This window comes from Drosophila simulans, chromosome 3L (genome assembly GCF_016746395.2).
Source record: "Drosophila simulans strain w501 chromosome 3L, Prin_Dsim_3.1, whole genome shotgun sequence".
Lineage (NCBI taxonomy): Eukaryota > Metazoa > Arthropoda > Insecta > Diptera > Drosophilidae > Drosophila > Drosophila simulans.
In genome coordinates, this window is record NC_052522.2 from 17401313 (window position 1) to 17423443 (window position 22131).

The 22131-nt window shown below is 40.3% G+C and overlaps 1 protein-coding gene across 1 annotated transcript in view; it reads left to right on the top strand.

Annotated features, from left to right (window-relative positions):
* Positions 1-22131, top strand: part of LOC6738495 (basic-leucine zipper transcription factor A) — a 51477-nt gene that overhangs the window by 4828 nt on the left and 24518 nt on the right. The window contains exons 2-4 of the mRNA XM_016171679.3: positions 16040-16125; positions 21036-21131; positions 21233-21254. Of these exons, the coding sequence (XP_016032342.1) occupies positions 21039-21131; positions 21233-21254 (115 nt within the window). The 5' untranslated portion in view covers positions 16040-16125; positions 21036-21038. The remainder of the gene's footprint in view (positions 1-16039; positions 16126-21035; positions 21132-21232; positions 21255-22131) is intronic.

A 22131-nucleotide genomic window follows, 5' to 3' on the forward strand; every position in this document is an offset into this window, starting at 1 on the left:
TGCATGTAAAACACCGCACAGCAGGCAGAATGGAGCAGGAGCAGCTCAACAATTTCGCCTGCGGACAAGGTCCCGCAAAAAAATCGAGAAAAAATATAAATCTTAAATGCCTTGACATGTGTTCACCGAAAAAAGCTGAAGCTTATAAAAAATCAAGGAGCGAAAGGTAAACTGAAACTCCAAATACTCTTGCAGATTATGGAGCAGCTTAGTTTGACCAAAAATAGTGCAATTCAAGGGAATTGATAGTTTTTCAACACTTGCCACTTTGCAAACATTAAAACTTTTGGTTATATGCAAAAAAAAATCATGTTCAAAGTTAGTTTAATGGAACTTCATAAGTTATATATATCATTATTTATGTTTGATATTAATACGATAAAAGAGAAGATGCTAGTTGAATAGCCTCACATTTTTGTTATATAACATGATTGTATGTTAAAAATTAATGAGACTCTAATTAATATCAAATTCTTTATATTTATGTATACTTTATTACAATAATATTTTGTTTTGATATTAATCAATGGCTATTTCAAGTTATTTATTGAGGAGAAAGGAAAAGTGGAATACTTCAAACTACGATTTCTTGCCCATTGAATGGCTAAAAATAGTGAAATAATAGCCCCAAGCGGTTTTCTGGCTCTGCGAACCCTGTGAAAATCCCGACTCAGTGGGTGGGAAAGTGTGTGGGTGGGTCGTTGGGTGGTTTGCTGGTTGAAGGTCGTGGGAGTTTTTCGCCTTTTGTGTTTCGGTGGGTTGCTTAGCAGCAAATTACTTGCATGTCAATTGATGTTGATGACGCGTTGACAAATTTCGAATATGAGCGAATAGTTTCGTGCTGCTTTTCCTGTTTTTCCCATCGCAGCAGGTAGCATTTTATTTAATAAACCATTTTTGGAGCTGCAAGTATGGGCGTACATAGTAATATTTATGTGTTTATTTTGGTGCCTTGTGTATAATATGTAGATTTCGAAGGCAAAAACCGAAGCGGTAAATCAAAATACATGCATTGCGTATGAGTGTTGAGGCAACAGGAGGAGGGCGGACTTTCTTATGATTTATAAGCACTTACTCATGTTGCATGAAATTGTGTGTGCTGCAAGCAGTTTTCGGCAGCAATCAGTGATGGACTTAAGATTAAGCTTAAAAGAATAAGTCATAATCCATTTTTACCAAACAAATTCAAAATGAGAGAGACACATTCAAATTATTCAAATCTAAAAAGAAGCTTAATAAAGAGCTGTGTTCTTTTTATTGAAAAATATTAAATTTTAAAAAGAATGAAATCAATCAATTTCATTTAAGCATACACGTTTAAAAGTGGTCAACGTCTATTTTTTAAGATAAGATAAACTTTAGATTTGTTAAAGCCAACTCGGATTTCCCATCTCTACCGATGGCTTTGGTTGAATGGGCAAATTTCTAGACCTCTGCAGACTGTGACTACACACACAGAAGACTTACACTTGGCTGTCAGGGCACCAATACATTTGCATCTAGACAGCCTGGCAAAAATGCTTAGATATTTTTTATGCGCAAAATAAATTGAACTTGGGGCGAGGTGGTTGGATGGTTTGAGGGATTCGGGTCGGGACTTGGGCAAAGGCAAATCATTTGGAGTAGACGAAAAGCGACGAAGCGCATAAATTGTTGGCACACACACACAGGCGTACACCAGCGGTCATACATATAGGGCTCAAGAAGTTTGAAGCAGGCGTCCAAAATGCTTGAGTTGTGCTTCTGCTTTGAGGGATTATACCTGCCGGAATACTGAAGGAAGACCACATCCTACATTCCTCGGCCAAGTCGACGCTGAAAGCTCATCTCTAGAGATTTCTGCCTCAAAATTATGATTTATTCTTACGTTATAATTTTCTTTCTCTTTCGCCGTCTCTGCCTCGTTTTCCTGTAGTTACTGATACTGAATTTTGGATTTAAGTCGAAAATTCGTGCCTTGTCGTGGCCCCCAAGGCAGTATTTTACCATTTAATCGCCGATGCTATTTCTCTATATATATATACGAGTCCCGTTTGTGTGCTTGATATCCCCATAATGTGACGCAAAGTGGAACCAGAGGTGTTTCCTGTCCCTCGGAGCACATCGATTCTCCTTTCCTGTCAAGCGAAAAGGTTCGAACACTGCAAATCGATAATACACCTCAAGCTCCCATATACGTGAATTCAATTTTATTGCACGCCGAAGCACTCAATGTTTTTTTTGGATAACTATTCCCGTACTAAAACCGTTTTCTATGGGTGAAAGTTTTAACTTTTTGTCACAGCCAAATGTCGATATGATGATGATGTTGATTGCTAAGATGTTAAGGGGATGTCAATGGATTTGGCCTTGCCGAGTGTCCTTCCACGAACCGTTGACATTACTTGTGCATAAAGATCGACGTTTGAGGAGCACGAATACAGCGCACAGGTAACGATGTCGCAGTTAAGAGTGTTTACTTATGGAAGAAGATTGCATAAATTATATTAATATATGCACTAAAGAATAATAAACTATAGGGTATATTTATGGATCCTTTTGTGGTTTGTGCAATACAGTATATCTACTACAACTTACTTATTGTGAAAGTTTATAACTTTTCTTTAACTTTAGTTGTATGAAAAATTGTAAATAACCTTAAAATGAAGAATATGACTAATACAACCTTTAAACAACTTGTAACAACATACATTTTTAATCTTTCTTGTGTGAATAAAGAAGGGCAGTATGACCCCTTTTTGGGTCAATCAATTTGTGTACCTTAGGTTATGAGCAGCAGGGGTTGCCAGGCTGCCTTATTGACCAACTATGCTGACATAATGGAATCGGAAACTGGCCACCAATGGCGGCAGCATAAGGACACCTGTTTTGCCGCCGCTTGCTGAGCGGCTAAAATCGATTTGCTTAATTATTGCGAGAGTGGGGAACTGCAGGCCGATGCAAGTTTAATGCGCCAACTGCAATATGCCGTAATCTCTTTGGCCAAGAACTTTAAGGCCAAACAATGCTTTCTGTGTGTGCGGAACCACTTTCATTTTGTTTGTAATGTGTCCAATAATAGTGGCATTACGCTCATTGAACATGCACGAATACAGTCAAACGCAGATGGGCAACACACACGCCGCCGATGGCCGATGTGTGTGTGTGTGGGCGCACATACATAAAAATGTCCTTAACCCACTATCACTAGTGGGGGTAATATTAGCATAATGTGCGTAAGCTTTGCATGATCCTCTTTCACTCGTTGTGCGTGTGCTGCTGTATGTGTGCGTTTGTGGGTGTGTGTACGGTGGATAACAAACCCAAAACCGCTTTGGTCCTGCAAACTGTGCCGCTGTTGCCATAAACAGACAAGCCACATCAACCGTAAATTCCTTTGTATACCCTTTGCCGCAGAGCCTATATGACTAATTGCTGAAGTGGGTTAAGGGTTCCATTATGCTACTGAATGTTAATTAAATCTGTAATAGTAATATTATATAATTATAATTATATTTTAAGTAATTAATTACAATTGACTTAATTTAAATATCAAAAATAGCTAAAAACACTAAATGGCACTAAACACAAAATGAATTAAATTTCTCCTTCCTCCTGTTATCTTTTTTAAGGGTATATGCGTATTCTACCTGATGATTAATTTCTTGGATCCTTCGCCATATTTTCTCCATTATGCTGAGTCAAGATCTCTCATAGACATTTTTTGTGTCATTAATGCGTTAACTTGAGGACATCTTGTCTTCCGCCGATTCACATGTGGACACATGCATTTCGAGTCCTTTTTTGCCCGCCGATGTAACGCAAAATGGCAAAACGAGTTTGCTGCATCCGTTTTCCGGTGGCCATTTGTTCCATTACGCTGGCCCCCATTTCCTCCATCCCCTATCAATGTTATTGTGGAATTCGGCGATGTTGTGGCTAGGATACCATGTGCGGGAGCATGCCATTCGGGCCTGGTCGGTCAAAGATTAAACACATAATGGACGCGTGCCCGGGCGCTTCTATGGCCGCGTTTTTAATAACATTTTATGTCGAGCTGAAGCTCGAAACGGAGGCTATGTTCCGCAATAAATGAGCCGTTAAACGCTTTAAGTTGGCCCGGCCCACAAACACACACACACACACACATCAGCGAGTGTGTGTGCTAGCCGTTTTATTGCTGCTTTATTGTGCGGCGGCGGGAGGTTTCGGCCAACTTAAGCGTCATAAACGGGTTAATGACTTGGAAGTTGCCTTTAATACGAACAAAAAATGTTCACCAGTGTAGTTCCAACCACTCAAGTGTTTCTTCTTGCCCGCTCCTTGAGCCTGTGGAAGCATCTTTATTGCTGATCCGGTCCTCACATGCTGCGTTCTTTATTGGCGACCTTGCCCCTTTTGCCCATTGCCTTTATCAATTTAATGTCGCTTGTTTGTTTTGGCCCAGGCCGCAATATGATTATTTTTTTATGGCCAATTTTTAATTTGTTTACACACATTTCGGGGCCAGAAGCTCTGCCGCTTTTCTTTATCGTCGTTTGTCAGTGCTCGCATTTATTAAACCTTTTTCAAAGTTGTTTTTGCCCTTTTAAATTGACAACCAGTTGCGTAGTTTTTTCTCCACTCCGGATTTAGATTGCTTTCCCTTCCCGTACAAATGGTCCCTCATTTTTATTTAACACTTTGGAATGTGAGTCCCACCGTTTTGTTGTGAGTTTCGCCGAATGAGAGGGTGGGCTTAAATATTTAATGAAGCAAGTTTTGATTTATGCCTGCATGTGGCGGGCGTTTAGGTGCTAATAGTTGCGTGTTATTTGGGTAATGTTTCGTCCTTCTCGCCCATTGCGAATGTATGTAAATACCTTTGCTGGCTGCGGTCTGTAATTAAAAATAGATAAACATAATAGTTAGGGAGAACCAACACAGACTGGATTTTAATTGGCCTGCTGAAAAAAGGGAACTAGACCGCTTTGGCTTATCTAAATAATCAAATATTACACTTTTGCTAGTAAATACTCTATTTTTTGTAGTTTTGTTTAAGTGATGTTTAAGCATGTTATTTTTGTAAAATTAAACAAAGCAGCGGAAAGATTTTAGTTCAAAAACAAGAGAGACTGCTATACTCGAGTTCCCCGACTATCAGATACTCGTTACTCAGCTAGTGTGAATTCAAACGCGAAATTTCATCATTTTTCTGGAATATCGATAGATATTGGGCAATAAAATAAGAAAACATTTTAAAATTGTTCAAAAGTGTGGTTTAGCGGCTTTAGGGCGTTAGAGTCGTCTTGGCAACATGGGTGAACAAATTTGCACTGCTTCTATGTCTCCAGAATCTGTATGCTGAATCTCAACCCTCTAGCTTTTATAGTTTTATAGTTCTGCCTGTAACATACAACTTTTCAACGAATCTAGAATACCCTTTTACTCTACGAGTAACGGGTGTACTTAAAGTTTTCTGAGAAACTTGTTTCAGCATTAAAGTATATTCCTTTCCACTTTAAGAAATCACGGCTCATTAGGCAGGATATGTTCCTTTGCAGGTCGTAATAAGATTTCAAGCAATGCAAACCATATTTGAGAACCGCTTGCGGCGCGGAAATGCGACAACGGTAAAAGACAAATTCATTTGACGTCTTTTATATGAGCCATGCCGCCTGTCGCCTTTCAATCCCTTTCATTCTCATTTTATGACTGTCTTTTTATTTGGCTTCTTGCCGCCTCTCACGTGCACTTCATTTTGTAATTACCTCGGCCCAAAATGCGGCAACGTTCTAAAAATTTGTTGACTTAATGACAAAATGTTGGAAATTGCCCCTTATAAAAGACATCAGTGAATAAATTTACACATGCACATATATAGAAACACACACACACACAGACAGACAGACAGACACAGGACTTCCGGTTGCCATTTGCATTGGTGGATGGAAAGTCACGTCGCAGCATTTTGGCCCGGTCTTTTTGCTCGATTTTCCTTTGCGCGCCTAAAAGTGTGCACAAGTTAATTTGATTTCGCTGTAAGTCAGACACACAAAACTAAATTCACTGGGACCCTCGACGCCTTTGCCAAGTCGGGCGAAAAATCAAAATTTCCGCACATTGCCTATTTTTCAAAGCAACACTCAGACGGCACCAGGATGCGTCTGTGTGTGTGTGTGTGCGGGTGTGTGAGTGTGTGTCTGGGGGGCGAATTTATTTGGAGTTTTGCACACGTATGGGTCCTGTCTGTTTCTGGGCCAAGTCATTCCTCCTTCTGTCGCCTCGATAGCCTGCAAATATCACATGCTCGCCAAAATATTTGTATCTGCATGTGTGTCGATTTTACACGGAAAACTTGTGCTGATGAAATAACAAATTCACTTTTATCTAAGGCAGTTTCTAAGGTATTTTTTATATAAACGTATTGAAAATAATATGTAATAATTGGAACTGCTTCGTTAATTATTTATAAATATTAAACATATAATTATATTTAGAAATAGGAAGGATACAAAATCTTCTTCAGAGTGTTATCATTTGTGTCACGTGCTGCATGCCACTGTCGTCATTCAATGTTGTCAAAAATTTATACCAATCCGCCAGCGAAATAAAAAAGTAAAATTCGTTGGGGAAAACGCAGAACGAGGAACGAGCAGGGCACTTGAACATCTAAAGAAATGAATAAAAGTAAGGCATAAAAGCATGCAAATAAAATTAACAAAAAGGAAATACGAGCAGCATTTCCTGCAGTCCCCCATATTTTCGTTGCCTTCATTTCATTTCGCTCGTTTTTACGTTCGACAAGTTGTTCAAACTTTGGCAAAGGTGTTCTGAAAATTTCGCGGGGCGTGGGTTAACGAAACGAATCGGAATTTTTGTATTGTGTTCACACTAGAGGTGAAGTGATAAAAAGTTTTGAGCTAATAACTTGAAGAGAATATATTAGCTTAAAAGGAAATTATTAAAACGACTTTTATGGACAAGTGAAAATTTATTTCGGAAAAATTTTAAATGAAAACAAATGGAAGCAGTTCTAAATTCGTACTGAAGATTATAGCTTAAATGTTGGTTTTGAATATCGGTCTAATTATATATAATATAATAATTTATATATGTATTTTATAATATATTTATTTATTTATTTACAATAATTTATTTAATAATATTTAATATTAAAATATTTTCGTAAAATTCCAAGGAGATTTAGAGCTTTGGAATGGATTTCGCCAGGTGTGGGCAATTGCTGCAATATGTGGCTGGCTTGAAGTGGCAATTGCTGGCATATTTTCCGATGGTGCCGCCACATATTTTCCTGGCCACGATTTTCCCTTTTAATTTTTCTTTGGCACCTGCATCCTGGCTGGCAGGAATATTCTCGCATTTCCTTTGTTAGCATTGAAGATAAAAATCAGTTGAATTTTTTATGCAGGCGGCGCGCCATAAAAACCAATTACGGGCACAGTACAAGTTTATTTATTTATCTGCTTATTTGCCGAGTTTCGTTGAAAAATGAATTTCAAGAAATGAATTGAATTATGTCATAAATGCGCGCAGACAGAAAGACGCAGGCAGGGGCCTCGCCGCCGACTGTCAATAATCCCATTTAGCTCCATCAAATGGTTATTGATTTATTATTTTGGTAATGCAATTTGCCGAACCAGCCGGGTCCTGAATTATGAGCCGCAAATGGCGCCCAGACCGCGAATCCTGAAACGCTCAACTCGAAAGAGCAAACGTGACCAGTGGGCGGTGATTCGGACACTCAATGAAATGTCTGCGGTTTTGGGATTGGATTCGGTTTGCTTTTGGTTTCAGCTTTAACGGCAATCATATTGACCGGATTGAAAAGTTGGAGGGGGCAGCGGTAAACTGAGGATGCAATCAGTTACATCAGGTTGCATGCGTTTCAAATTAAATTATTAAAAATTGTACATCCTAGAAATGAGTCTTTAAATGCTTTTACATTTTATTGTTTACTTAAAAGAAGAGTTTGGGCATCCGCAAACTTTTTCCTGATAATATAGTCTTCTTCCCAATATGTTTGCCCACTTTTTCCAGCTTTCCCTTTTTTGATATCCATTTTCCAGACTCGTTAACATAAACATTTAAAAGTTCGACGGCCCTTGAAGTCGACCAGCAATACCTTAACAGAAATGTAAATTACTGAACAAAAATTAAATCGTGCATAAAAATATTTAAACGCAACCGACTCGAACCGTTTACACTGGGCGAAAAGCCGCAAAAACAAGTTCCTGGCCAGCCGCAAATCGCCATAAAGGACCACTCAACTTCGTAACCCTGACCGGAGACCAGAGTTGGACCTTGTCTAGTTGGCTGGGAAAACTGTCATTTCGGGACTCGAGTTCTCAATGGGCCGTGCAGGGAAATGGGATGATGGAGTGGGCGAAAGCCTGCAAGGACCTTCACCTATCTGCCGAGCTCTTGCCTCCGGTTAAATGATGTGTGCATTAATCCTTTCAACATGCTTTTCACATTTTTCTTTCCTGCCTGCTGCTCTTTTCGGCTGCTCGAGAGCCGTGAGCTGGAGCTCCATCAGTCAGGTCCTCGGCACCTGTGTGACAAATGTTCCGGGCAGGTGGATGGGCCAAATGGAAATGGTATTGGGCCATGGCAACAAAGGCAACGGCGCAGTCACAAAAACTACTCGCACAAGGTCATATATTTTCGTGTCGCTTTGTTGCTTTGCATGCTAATGAAAAATTAAAATTTCCACTACAAAAACTGTGATTCATTAGGCCGGAGCAGGCAGGCAGGCCAGGTCGGCAGTCAGGCATTGCCAGTGCATAATAAATAAGGCCGCTGGCTAATTAAGTGAGGAGGGACTGCCACCCCCTTCAGTCAACCAGCCCCTCCCCCATCCACCCATGGGGCACACCATTTGCATTATACTTTTGTAATTTACATGGCACACGTGTCCTGGAGTGTATTTTGGGTGTGTGTGGCGTGTCCTGTGAGAACAGTGCCCCGCTGCAAGGACCATTCGACTGAAATGGCAATCGATACACGCGGGAAAATAAGAATAATTGGTGCTCGAAGTAGATATATGCCCTTATTAAGCTTCTAAGTCTAAGCTTCATAAGATTAAAATCTGTATCCAGCAAAATATTAGTTACAATACTAAAATTCAGAATATAAGAATTTATAGGGTTATATAAATTTCCATGTCATGAACTAGTTGAGCATTATTGTTGCAAGCTATCCATTTTATTTACTGTGTATGGTCGCAAAATGAATGGGTGGCACTATAGAAAGCTTATCCAGTGAATTAACCATGACCAGCAGCTGGGGGCCAGCTGTTACCAAGTTGCTGCTGTGTGGCGTCAGCTGCTGGTAAGTTATGAATTATAAATTGCAATTCAACTTAATTAAATTCACACATTCGCCTATGAAAATGCAGATATTTTGCTGCATTGCCGGGTCTTAATTTATGTTAGTGCACTATTCCCTTCGAAATCAGAGCCGCAGAATTGCAGTTAATTCGCCGGGCAACTTTATTTGGTTCGGCCATCATCATTTGCTTTCCATTTGGGCCGGAATAGCAACGCATAACAGCATCAATTAGCCATAAATTCTCGTTAGCCAACAGGCAAAGTACTTTCATAAATAAGGGGCCTGGCGGGGTGGAAATGGAAGTGGGCCGATGGAAAGCCATCGCTCAGGCGAAGGCGGCAAACCGAAAATAATATCCGACACTTTTCACACCACAAGCCCAAAACGAAATAACTATGCTTATAAAGGATGAACGAGGACGTGGGTGCCACCACCATTCACAATTACAAATATTTTGGCTATGTAGTTTCCGAACCAACTGGCCCAGATTGGCGGCTCAGACGCATAAAAATCGCAGCTGTCAGTTCAAAAAGCCAAAAACTTCAGCAACAGCATCAATTTTCCACACGCCAGCGAATTTTTCGCCACCAAACCGGCAAATAAATACTATATACTCGCACACACAGACACAATTGCGGAAGACATGTGAACGCAATTTTCACGTGCAAACTTTGCTCTTCCAAAAGGCAACAAACAAGCGAAGCAAATAAACCAAGTGAAATGTGTATTTGGGTATTGATTTATACGAAGTCGGAATACTCTTTCCTGGGCGGAAATACCCATGGGGTTCATTTCAAGTCCCAGATGCACTCATTAGAAGTATAAATGGTAAATGGGCAAATTGAAATACTAAATCGTTTTGGCAAAAGTATTGTTGATGTTTTGAATATTAATCTTTCAAGAGTTTCTAGACATATTTATTAAATAAAATATTAAGTGAATTCACAATCAATGAAATGTATTTCAAAAGCGATGCAACAACTACTTACTTTAGTTCATATGTAAATTATGTTAATATGTAAAAAATAGAATAGCTTGCATTCTACAAGTTCCAAATCGGGAATGCCAAATGAACCCCAATGAACGCTCTTTGTCGTTGAATGGCAAACTTATGGCATTCCCCCACAGACTTAATTGCAGGGCATCCATAAAACAAGTGTAGCGCTGTGGCGTGGCATAAGTTGGCACGAATAAAGTAAAGTAAGCTGCACAATTTTATTTCGTTCGGTGGGAAAGCTCAGTTGGGGAGCTGTCAGCAGGAGGGGATTTTGGATGGGCGGGGTGGGACTGGGGAAGTGGGTCCTGGAATTGGGATTGGGGTGGGTGCTGCCAGCTAATCTCAACAAACAAAGCGTGAAACTAACAATTCTGCAAATACAGACAAAACCGCACACCCGCACACAAACGAGCGAGACAGAAGCGGGGTAGTGGGCGGAGACACGCCCACTTGGAGGGTGGTCATGGGGTTTGGGGAAAAGTTTGTCTTGCTCATTCGCGGGCCAAGATGAAACTTTATTTTAGCGCGGCTGAGAGCTACAGCCATCGAATTTATTTTCATGTCAGAGCAGAAAAGCACTCCCACTTCTTCTACTCCCACTACCAATTCCACTCCCCTTTAAGCTAGTCGCATTTAGGATTGGCGTTAAATTGGCAAAAGGCGATGGCTAAGCAAATAATGAACTTGCTAATTTGGCGTGGCAGCGTGGTTTGCTTTGGCGCCCGCTGCAACGCGGCGTTTGAGCGATGTTCGGGCATAAATTGCGCATACGCTGCGTTGCACATCTTAAGCGCGTTAAAGCCTCTTGAACGCGCTGCCCAAGTGGCCGCATAATAAGGCTGGAAATCTAAGGGCAAATGGACGGACGGGGGCGAGCAACAAGCGGCTGTGGCTCGAAGAGGCTAAGCTCTAATTTTCTCACGTACTTGTAAATTTTGCGGAAAACCGCAACAAATTCACTTATAAAAGTAATCTAGAAAGCGCGTACACAACCGGAAGCACGCAAAAGGCGCGGAAAGCACGGCAAAAATCCTGGCCAAAAGGGGATGCGAACAGAAACCTAAAAGCGGAGCAAGAAAAAAGGAAACAAAAAGCGCACAAAACTCGTCGTCGTGTAAAGAATTGCGTTTGTCGCGACACGGCGACAACTTTTTCTCCGCAGGATGTGGAGGGGGAATGGCACTCAGGACGAAGGACCAGGCTTAAAGCGACCTCCACTTTATCACAGATTTAAAACGAAATGAATGTAAGCACATTAAATGGCTTGGACTCGGGGCTCCTATTAAAGGTTCATAGTCAAGGACTTGAGAAGATATCATCCGCGGGGTGGCCTGTTTGTCCTGCAGGGCGAAATAAAAAAAAAGTTTCAAATGCAAAGTTAGCTTACGGAGAAAACAGAAAAGGATTTAATTGGAGAGCGATTTGTTGGGCGGTTAAGGACAAGACAAGTTGCTCTTATCATTTCGGTTGATTTCGGGCCCTCAGGGGAAAGAAAATGCTCAAATGGTTTGTGTTCCAGAGAACTGGATTCGAAATTCATTAGACATTTAAAGGCTTTGAACTAAATCATTCCAAATGTACCAAAAGTATACCACCAATCAAAAGTTCAAAGTATTATTTTTTCTACCCAATACGGACAAGATCAACTTAGTTAAGTGAATTAATTAATTTGATAAGGTGCTCTAAATATGAATTGGCTTACTGTTTAAAACATGACCAAATGATTTTGCGATTCCCAGCTTATATCTGTCGAAAAGTTTCGGCGTTTTACCAAAGTTTAACCCGCTTATCTGGGCTATTAGTGGAAATTCCATTTGAAGTCACACAATTCCAATTGTTGTGGCTTCATTGTGTGAATTGTTCGGACGGTATGTTTTCCTGTTAATTTCTTTGATATCTACGCACAATGGCAGGCTTTTGGGTAACTCGAAATGTTCAGCAAATGAATATTAAATAACCTGATAAAGTTGTACCAAATGATTGCCCCCGGCCGCGACCCACTGCCCAACCACGAAATATTCCCCCAGCCCCAAAGGCGACGACTGCAATTAGAAAAACAACTTTTTCTGCTGTTCAACATTCGTTACAAGCGTTGAAAGTCTGAAAGTCGGTCGCAACAAATCCAATTTTCAGCGGCGAAGAAAAAAGTTAAATTATCAAAAGAAGAAAATAAATTGTAGCTCAGCGAAAAGTTGGGACTTCATCCAGGACAATGCCAGGATAGGGCAACCAATCCTGTAGTTCACTTCACTTCACTCCATTCCATAACGAACCCCGCAGCTATGTGTCACAATTTTCCGGCACGGGCTCCTCCGTCGTTATTAACAGCTGATGGCGGAAAACAGGAAAACTTTCGGCTATGCTTTTAATAAACTTTTCCTTGGCATTTGCCATTTGGTATTTATGCAAATAGCTAGCACACAAATATTGAGTGGAATGGCCCCGGCCAATAACAACAAATTTCAATTATGCCATCAAATCTATTTAGGTGCATAAATATTTTGGAGTTTCCTGCCCCCAACTCCAATTCCATCGCCATTCCCATCCCACCCATCATGCTGTAATTGTGGCGTGTAATTTACAGATTTTCTTGTTAAGATTGTGGCCAAAGTTTGGTTCTGCTTCCTCGCCATTGTTGGTAGTTTTTTGGCCCTCGAGCAGGCCTTAATTGGCTCGCCGGCCTGAAGAGTCAATAAGCGGCATGCAAAGTATACAAGTTGCACATAAATTTCCCGTTGAATATTTTAGAACTCATTGTTCGAGTGTTTGTATTGCGGCAACCCTAAATTTAGCTTGATTTGATTTGGTTTCAATTGTACTCGAGTCGAGAATAACCGTCTCCCCTCAAGAGACTTTTTCAAGATCATTAACGAAATGAAGAAGGTCCTGGGCGAAGGGCCAAATAAATGTTGCCTACTTACAGGAGCACAAAATTAATCAATTATGCGTGTGTGTGCAGACTTTCGGTGCCGTACTTTGGCCCATTTCGTTAATTAATAAAAATCTTAACAGCAAGTAGACGGTCTTAAAAGGACACATTTTTCTTTTCTTAGGAAAAACATTCTTATATTGCTTACCTTTACCCAGAATTTAATGCCTTACTTACTTTATTTTATTTTACCCTTGCCATAAATGTTTATGCATTAAATATACTCTTTGCTTACAATTATTACTGTCTTCAGGTTGCGATTAAATCTTTATTGAATTGTTTCGTTGTATATTTAACAACAGTCTTTACAGCTAGAAATCCTGTTTCCCAATTATTATTAAATTCTAACAGTCATTACCATTTTCTGCCTATGTTTTGTCGAAACTAAAGCCAAGTTGATTAACTAAATATCTGGTGAGATTCCTTATGTTACCTTAAGTAGCACATCTCATCTGTACACTTCGTAACGCTTTTTCCACTCCAAGAAATCAATCATAGCAACACTTGGCCCATTCGCCACCACTGCCCTCTATTTGGCAGGATATGTTCTCTGGTCGTCCTGAAGTGCCTGGGTCATTTACTTTATTGATTACAACTTTCTCTTGTTTTTCGCAACTTATACAAGAACAAGAAGAAGAGCAAAGCAACAGCAATTTGAGTTAAGCGTGGCAGCTTCCGTGGATATATCCACAATAACTGGCAGGATATCCCCATAGATGACTGAATGGGGGTTGGGGGCAAATGGTATCTTCGTTTACACACAAGAACTTGCCACAAATGTGGGTTTGATTAAAGCTGCATTATTCCGGCGATAAAGGGCGGTTCGGTGGAAGGGTAAAGTACCTGTTCTGACTTCTGGTCTTATTATGTAATGCCATGGAATGGCATAAATACAATTTCAATTCGCTTGCAATCACTACAAATAAATAAAGCGTAAACCGAGCACCGGGAGAAGCATAAAACTGTCATAATTTATGAAGTTTATCATTTGGTCTTTTTTGCGGGGGCCACCAAAACGCATTTATGTCAATTTAAATTTATGTAAACATAAAATGGCCAACCAAAAAATAAAAACATCCCGTGTGAGGGATGTGGTCCTTTCGACTGGTGTATCCCATTTTTCATTCGCTTTTGGTACTCTCTTTTGCAAATGGGGTATCTTATTGCAATATTGTGATTGTAACTTTAAACAAAAATGGTATTGTGGTTTCAAACAAAAAAATATTACTAATTTGAGTTTTTAGTTATAAATGAACATTCATTTGATTTAATTTCTAATATTTTGATTGTACGACATTAATTTACATCCGCTTAAATATATTATATTTTTTATTGTGTCAATGGTCTCTGTTGCCTGTCTTATATGCCATTCCATAATGATAATCTGTTCCCGATTTTTAAAATATAACAATATTTTAATGTTTTTGATAAAACTGAAAAGAGTAAACAGAAATCCTCAAGCCGTAGAAATTCCAGGAAATTTGTGCCTCCTCAGTTATTCTGCAGCGAGCCTCCTTTTCTTCTTTATGATTTAATGCGCGCGGCACGCCGTGACGTTCACTTAGGCATGGACAACACAATAAAACTCCACAACAGCCGGAGGAATATCAATATGAGCCAGGGAAGGGGGGTCTGGAGCGGAGGAACCAGAGGAGCCAGAGGACAGGACAGCGGGATACGCTTTCCGCCTGCGCACTTTTGACATTTCATTATCCTGTTAAGTATTCAAAAGTCAAGGAAGCAGGCACAGCGAGCAGGAACCGGGACGAGATTGGGGATGGGGACTTGGTGGGGCAGACGAGGGGATGTCTGGGCCGTGGCCAAGACCTTTAAGAGGGGAATGTCCTGCTGCGTTACCAGCTTATCAGTTATGCCAAACGCGTTCTTTTTGGCTTTTAGTCGCATCCCGCTCCCTGGCTTCCTCCTTCGCCATTTGTTTTGTCTGCCCTTAATGCCATGCGGAATTGCCTTTGTGTCCCTGCCGTTTATGACATTGTATTCGAATCTCTGTCTCTGTCTGTATGGGTTTGTATAAATTACATTACATAACAAGCAATATAACAAACGATAACAAACACCTTGCCACACACACTTACACATGCGAAAGCAACAAAGGAAACGACAACGAGCAAATATGAAAAAATGGTGGCAGAAAGGCAAAAACAATTTAATGAAATGTTTCAACGACTTCGATTCGAAAAGATCTGCTTTATGGCCTGTCATTTGTTTGTGCCAAATGTTAATGATAGCTCAATATCTCATTTTTTGTGAGTGGCTGATAAAAAATCATACGACTCTCCTCCGGGAGTTTAATTTGCTAAATTTGTTTAAATAAGTCTTATATCTGTTGATTGGAAGTTAAGTCAGTAATTTAGTTAGACCGCTTTTTAATTGGGTTTGAATAATCCAACTAGCTTAGTTATAAATGGATTTATCAAGCATATAAAATACTTTTGCACGGCCTACTGATTTCAAGCCAAAATGGATCAACAATTTCTTAATTTAAACAATTTTACGTATGTCAGATGCATTACTTCTTTCAATGAATTCTGTTTCTATGAATTTTTACTTGACCAACCAGATTGTCTGCCAAGTGAATTAAACAATCGATTCAACCGCAAAAAGTCAATTAAAATCTTCACAGAAACTCCAGTTGATAAGTGGTTTCGGGCAATTTGCCGGCGCACCCGCTCAACGCCTCTCTATAATCCTCGATGAGTCCTGGAGATCTCTGGCCGGCCATCTCAATAAAGCAATCAGTGTGTACCAACTCGCAGTATAAATTTCATTTTCCCTTGCAGGTCACTCGGGGAGGAGCCGAATCCTTGGAGCGGGAGCAGCCAATGCAACCTGCACAGACATCATTAGACGTGAATAGCAACCACACGTGAGTAACTCGGGGCCTTTGCGCCCGCAGACAAACACAGACTATATCGACACTGTATATCTCGGACATGTGTCGGCCATCAACTTATGCAATCAACGATTTGGCTTTGACCGGGCAAACTGACTGCCTGCCGCTGGGTGCTATGTAAACGGGCCAAAGACGATGGCCCAAGGAGCAGCAGCAGGACGAAAGGCCCGAGCGAATGTTTATTTAAGCATAAAGCCACGTACGCCCTGACACACACATGCCCATCCCCACACTGAGACTAATACTAAAAAAAGGGGCTAGGATAATATAGTATTCAGATTCTAAAAACCAAAAGATGGAATATGTTAGTAGCTTTAATATGACAGTGGATATATTATTTAAATAGTTTTTAGAGATTCATGCTTCGATACCATCATAAGTTTGCTTATTATAAGGATGTCAAATAGATGAAACCAAAAATCTCTTACTCTTACTCTCTTAAATAATATTTAAATATATTCAGTTTATCTCAGCTATAAGCACTTTTATCAGAAATTCAAGTTCAATATTTTCAAAGAATTAGAGTGTGGAAATTGTGCTCTCTGTACTTCGACTGTCCTTTAGTGTGTTCTTTGGGAGCTATGTACTTAGGCACAGCTGTACTTGCAGTCCTTGCCTGGTAATTACATACAGACTACGGAAAAGGACTCCTCTCACTGCGAGCTCCAACCGAAGCCGGACCATTTCCCCTGCTCCTTGGGCGGCTGGATAAATATTTGGTTTAACCTTTTTCCTTTTGTGTGGCTTTGTATTTGCCTTTGGTTTTATGGCAGCGCCTGTGTCACTATTTCATTTCGATTTGAGCCGAGTTTGCCGCAGTCCTTAGCCAGATTTGTATCCTTAATTTATTTGTTTGCGATTTTCTGATATTTTGTAATTGAGTTTTTCCTTTTTTTTATGCTGATGAGGGTTTAGCCAAAACGCCATAAAAGATGTCAAGAAATAGGGAAAGCAAACTGTTGATATTCATTGGACAGGACACGTTCACAGGCAGGATATTTATATCAGGACGTGAATGTGAACGAAAATATGTCCCCTGGGAGGCTGGGAGGAAGTACTCAGCATCCTTAGTAGTCTTAATTTATCGCTATGAATGAATCACTTGGCCTCAGACTTTGTTTCTTGAAAGGACACGTACCTTTGGCGACAGGATATACTTTTGACTTAATTTGATTTCGCCAGAATGAATTTCAATTAGCTGCAAATGAAATTTCGGGTCGTTAAGTGATTCGCACTGAGATAAAAGGGTTTTTAACTAGCTCAAACGGATGATGTCTTAAATTAAAGGCAAATTTCTCTTTCTTCTTTGGCCCCAGATGGATTGTGATTTGTATCTCAGTAGTTTTCCACACCCTACTTCGTTTTTCCTGCCGTAAGCCTTTGTTAAGCACCAACACTTAACTGTGTCATGCTCGGATTTATGGCTCCATGAGGATCCTTCGCATCCTTCAGATACCTTCTCCACATCCTCCAGCTTCTGGCTCTGCACTCCACGAGCTGTTAGTTTTCCCATTCGGGCCCAGAGTTGATTGATTTCTGTTCTAGTCGGGCCAAAGAGCAGTCTAAGCCCACCCACTCACATCCACCACTTCACTAGTCTGACAGTATATTGACGCGCAGTCATAAATAAAAACACTCAGATATTCATGCCAATGATTCCTTCTATTTTTTGCGGCTCTGAATGCGACTATCGGCTGTTGTTGTTCGTTGAGTAGAGCCTGCGGCAGAAAACCCCCAACCAAATACAAATTGTATCACTTAATATTGGTAGACTCCAGGCTCCATTGATCTGCACCGAAAAAAAAGGATTCAAGATAGCGAGGCACTGTTATACATATATACGTATATTAATACCATTGTGATTGATTGAAGTCAGTTCGTAATACGTCTTACTTAATATTTTCTTGTCATTTAAATACTTTGCCTTGGCTTGATGGCATTTTAATTGACTTAATTATCTTTTGAAACTATTTGTATATCTTTACTTTAGTCCTTATTCTACCTGTGTAGCCTTGTTGCATGTTGACGATGCCTGCTTTTGATACATTTGCAGTGTGCTTGGGATGGGATTGGTGTTTTTGGCATCCTTGAATGCTGAGCGTTTTGTTGATGATTTGCGTGTTCGTGAATAATTGATGGAATGACAATCTTTCGATGTGTCAGCATTGTTGTCACGCGTTGTTATCATCCAGAAAAGCGGCATAAACATGCCGATGATTGTGTTCATCATCATTATGAGCCGAATGCCAGTGTTGTCATCGTTGACAGCGGTCGTTGGCATCGTGTGTGTTCTGAATAATAAGATGCCAACGTAGCAATACTCAGATACCACGGTTTATGACTGATGTGCAGTCAAACAATCAGCTATGCCCTCCCGAAATCGGGATTTGTACTGATTTGCATGAGAGTGCGGCATAAAATGGGGCATCAGCTGCTAATGCCTGGCCCATTATGCTCAACTTCAAAAATTAAACAAGATTAATTTGTTGGCTCGTTTAAAATGGCTTAACAATATCATTAATTTCATTGGCCAGGCCCGAACCGAAAGTAAACATATTCGGGCGGCCAAACATGGCTTAAAACCGCTTTAAACCGTCGAATTATGAGGGAGTGGGGTAAATGGCCATTTAAAGAGGTCATAAAATCCCGTCAGCAAAGCCTCAACTTGAGGTCAGATTTTTGCAAATTGTATTTTTAGTGGGTCAAACTTTTTGCTGCATAATTTTTTGGATCCTTTTGGGGCAGCTCCGTCATTGTTGTTATCTATTCATTAAATTTAATGATATAGCTCCCCAGAGTTGTGACACCCGGCTCTGTTTTGAAATAATCAGAACTCTGTGGCAAGCATTTTTAAACGGACTTGCTCATTTCCGAAGTGACACACACATTTGGCCCGGATCGCCTCGAGATGAATGGTTGGTCTAGGGTCTGGATCTGCTTCCTTCCCTTTCATCATAATTATAAACACAAAACAGGCAGCAGGATGGATGGATGGATGGCTGGTAAAATGGATGGGTTTTCAGTCGTTTTTTGCCACAACCCATGTTTTGCTCCTTTTTCCTTGCACTTTTCCCATTCAAGGCGAGCAACATGTGGCGATATGTGTTGGCCCACATTCGCCTCGCAATTAACAGATCAGAGAGTTGCATCCACTGAGCTCTGAGCCACATACATTAAGGGGTTCTTCTAGGACCTGTGATTCCGGCCCTCCTTTGTTAACTGCTCTCATGCGCCTCGTTGGCCTTTATTATTGTTGACTGTGCTGTCCTGCTGAAGTCTCCATGTCCATTTCCATTTCCATTTCATTCCCGTTCCCATTCCCATTGCCCATTTACATTTCCCCCGTCATCGTTCATTGTAATTGCGATAATTACGACAAGGACTGGGGGTAGCTCCTTGGAGCGACACCTTAATGAAGCAGCATTCAATGCAGTCCATTGATGCAGTGCCTCCTGCAACCGAACGGTCGTTCCACATGAGTATGCTATGAGTGATGGCCACTCATCCGTCGCCGTGCCTCGATGTCCTCGTCCTGTTTATCCACTTAGCAGCGCTCGAGGTCCGTGTCGTTAATTGAAATCTTTCGCATTAAACCACCTCCCCTTCGCCAACTGCCGCCCGCCCTTTTGCTTTTCCACTTTGTAGCCGACCGCTTATTGTTTTTGGTATTAAAGTTTAATTAAATACCTTTTCGAAATGCTCACGCATGAGTGGAAAATATTTTTTAATGAGCTTTTGCGCCTTTTGTGAGCAACATGAAAAACGCGCCGCTTCGAAGTTGGCCACACGGCGTATGCGTGTTCTTAGTGCGTAAATTGATTGCAAACAAAGGCGGCCACAGACAACAAGCAAGCGAAATAATTACCACTCCCAGACGTAAAAGATCCGCCATAAATATATAGCTTTTCACATTTTTCATTTATCGCGAAAGTGTGAAAATGCGGGTGACTTTTGGGGCGGCTTAAGCCTCGGGGAAAACGAGAAAATTATTAAATGTGTTCATCCGCATCAATTGCAGTTTCCTCTGAAAAAATATGTAACTTCCGCCGTTCGGTATATGAATACAAATCAATTAGCACTACTATTGAGTGTTGTTTAAACATTTACTTGTCCTCCAATAAAACTTTCATAGGAAAAAAAATGAATTTTTTTCCAGCTCTTTGATATTTGATGCACATAAATACCATTTGGCAATTAATCAATTCAACCTATTTGCGTAATGATAAATTAATTCTTAGGTTGAGGAATAATTAATTAACTGCAGCTTAAGTGATATAAGTATAACTACATTTTTAGTACGCAAAACCTATAAATTCAAAAATAATATGATAAATTTTGATTATTTTTATTCTATAATGAGTGTATATATTTTGTTAGAAGTATTTCATACTTTAAAAATAATTTTACTGATTTTTCCTTGAAGGCCAATTAAAAAAGAAACATACTGCTATCTCCTAAATAAGGCAGAATAAAAGCAATAAAATAACTATGCAAAAACTTTTTCAAGTACCTGTTCATTGAGTTTTTTATCCTAGTAACCAGATTAATAACCCCTCTGCCAGTCTGCCGAAACGAATAACATAAAAACTTCGTCTGCTGCCAGTGGAAAAAAAATGATTCGTGCAAATATTAAAGGTGGGTGCGCAGGTGTGAAAACCTGTGAAAAGTGTAAAAAAAGACGAAGGAAAGCCAAACTGAAATGCAAAACAAAAACTTGAGGCTGGGGTTTGAGGAGCCGTAACCATGGCCGTAGTCGTAACCATTAGCCGTAACCAAAAACCGAGCCAGACATTGAATTGACCTTAATAAAGTCGACTGCGACTGCTTCGACCTTTCTTTTACCTTGTTTCGCCAGCCAAATAATCCCATCTCTCTACTTACAGAAAATGCTGATACTGCTGCCGCTGCTTGGAATTTTTGGTAATGGTTTCGTTGCTGAAGTCGAGGCGAATCTAAGTCTGGGCTTTAAGGCCATCAAAGTGAGTTTTTGAACAAAAGCGACGCAGCCATGAAAATCTTTATGAATACCATTAATGCTCTTTCCTTAATTGTGCAATCCCATCCGCCGTCCATGGATCAGTTGCCCAGGCATCCGAATCCGGGTAAGTTCCTTAGGATTTTGGCAGTCCCCACGATTGAAATTGAATTGCACGAAGTTGATGCGTATTTGCAATTGATTTGGGGAAAAAAAAGATTTACGAATCACATTTTCGGTTTGCTTCATTTATCAAAGGCCTGCCATCTCATCATCATCATCAGCAGCGTTAAATGGTCCACACCAAAATGATTTCCTTAAAGTGCAATTCCTAGATACAAACTTAAAAGCTACAGGAAAATTTGATTTTTTCTGATATGTTCTTTTTTGTACCTAAATATCAGAATTTTCCCTTTTGGTGCAATTCAAAATTTTACTAATTGTTTATTGATTGTACTATTTTGCCACTTTGGAAGCTCTTTGGCAGTAAACGAAATAGAGTAACTATTTTGCTCAATAAAGTCAAACTTAAAAGGAAATAAGGGAATACCAAATAGCCGTGTGCAATTGAAGAACGAACCATTTCATTAAAACTTGCAGATAGGAAATGTAATTTTTTGTTCACATTGCCCCTGTGCTTTTGAGAAAGTTGTAGACCCGTTTCCGAACATTTATTGGGCACCTATACCCATTATATCCCGGCTTAGCAGATCCCATCTCCTGGACGAGAGTCCCACGCACACCGGCTCAAATGCCTAACTAACGAGTAAAGTGATTTTAATGGTTTTATGTTCGATTCTCTTTCTTCATTTTCCATTTGGCCCAACATTTTTTCGACGGGATGTGTGTGTTCAATTCGTTTCGACATGTGCCATTTTCCATGCTCTTTTTCTGTTCCCAATGCTTTCCATCCAGTGGCCCCCACCTCCCACCACGATGTCGTAGAAAGCTGTTCAAAATTAAACAGCAGTAGTCCGAACTGTGCCAGAAACTTTTCGATTCGA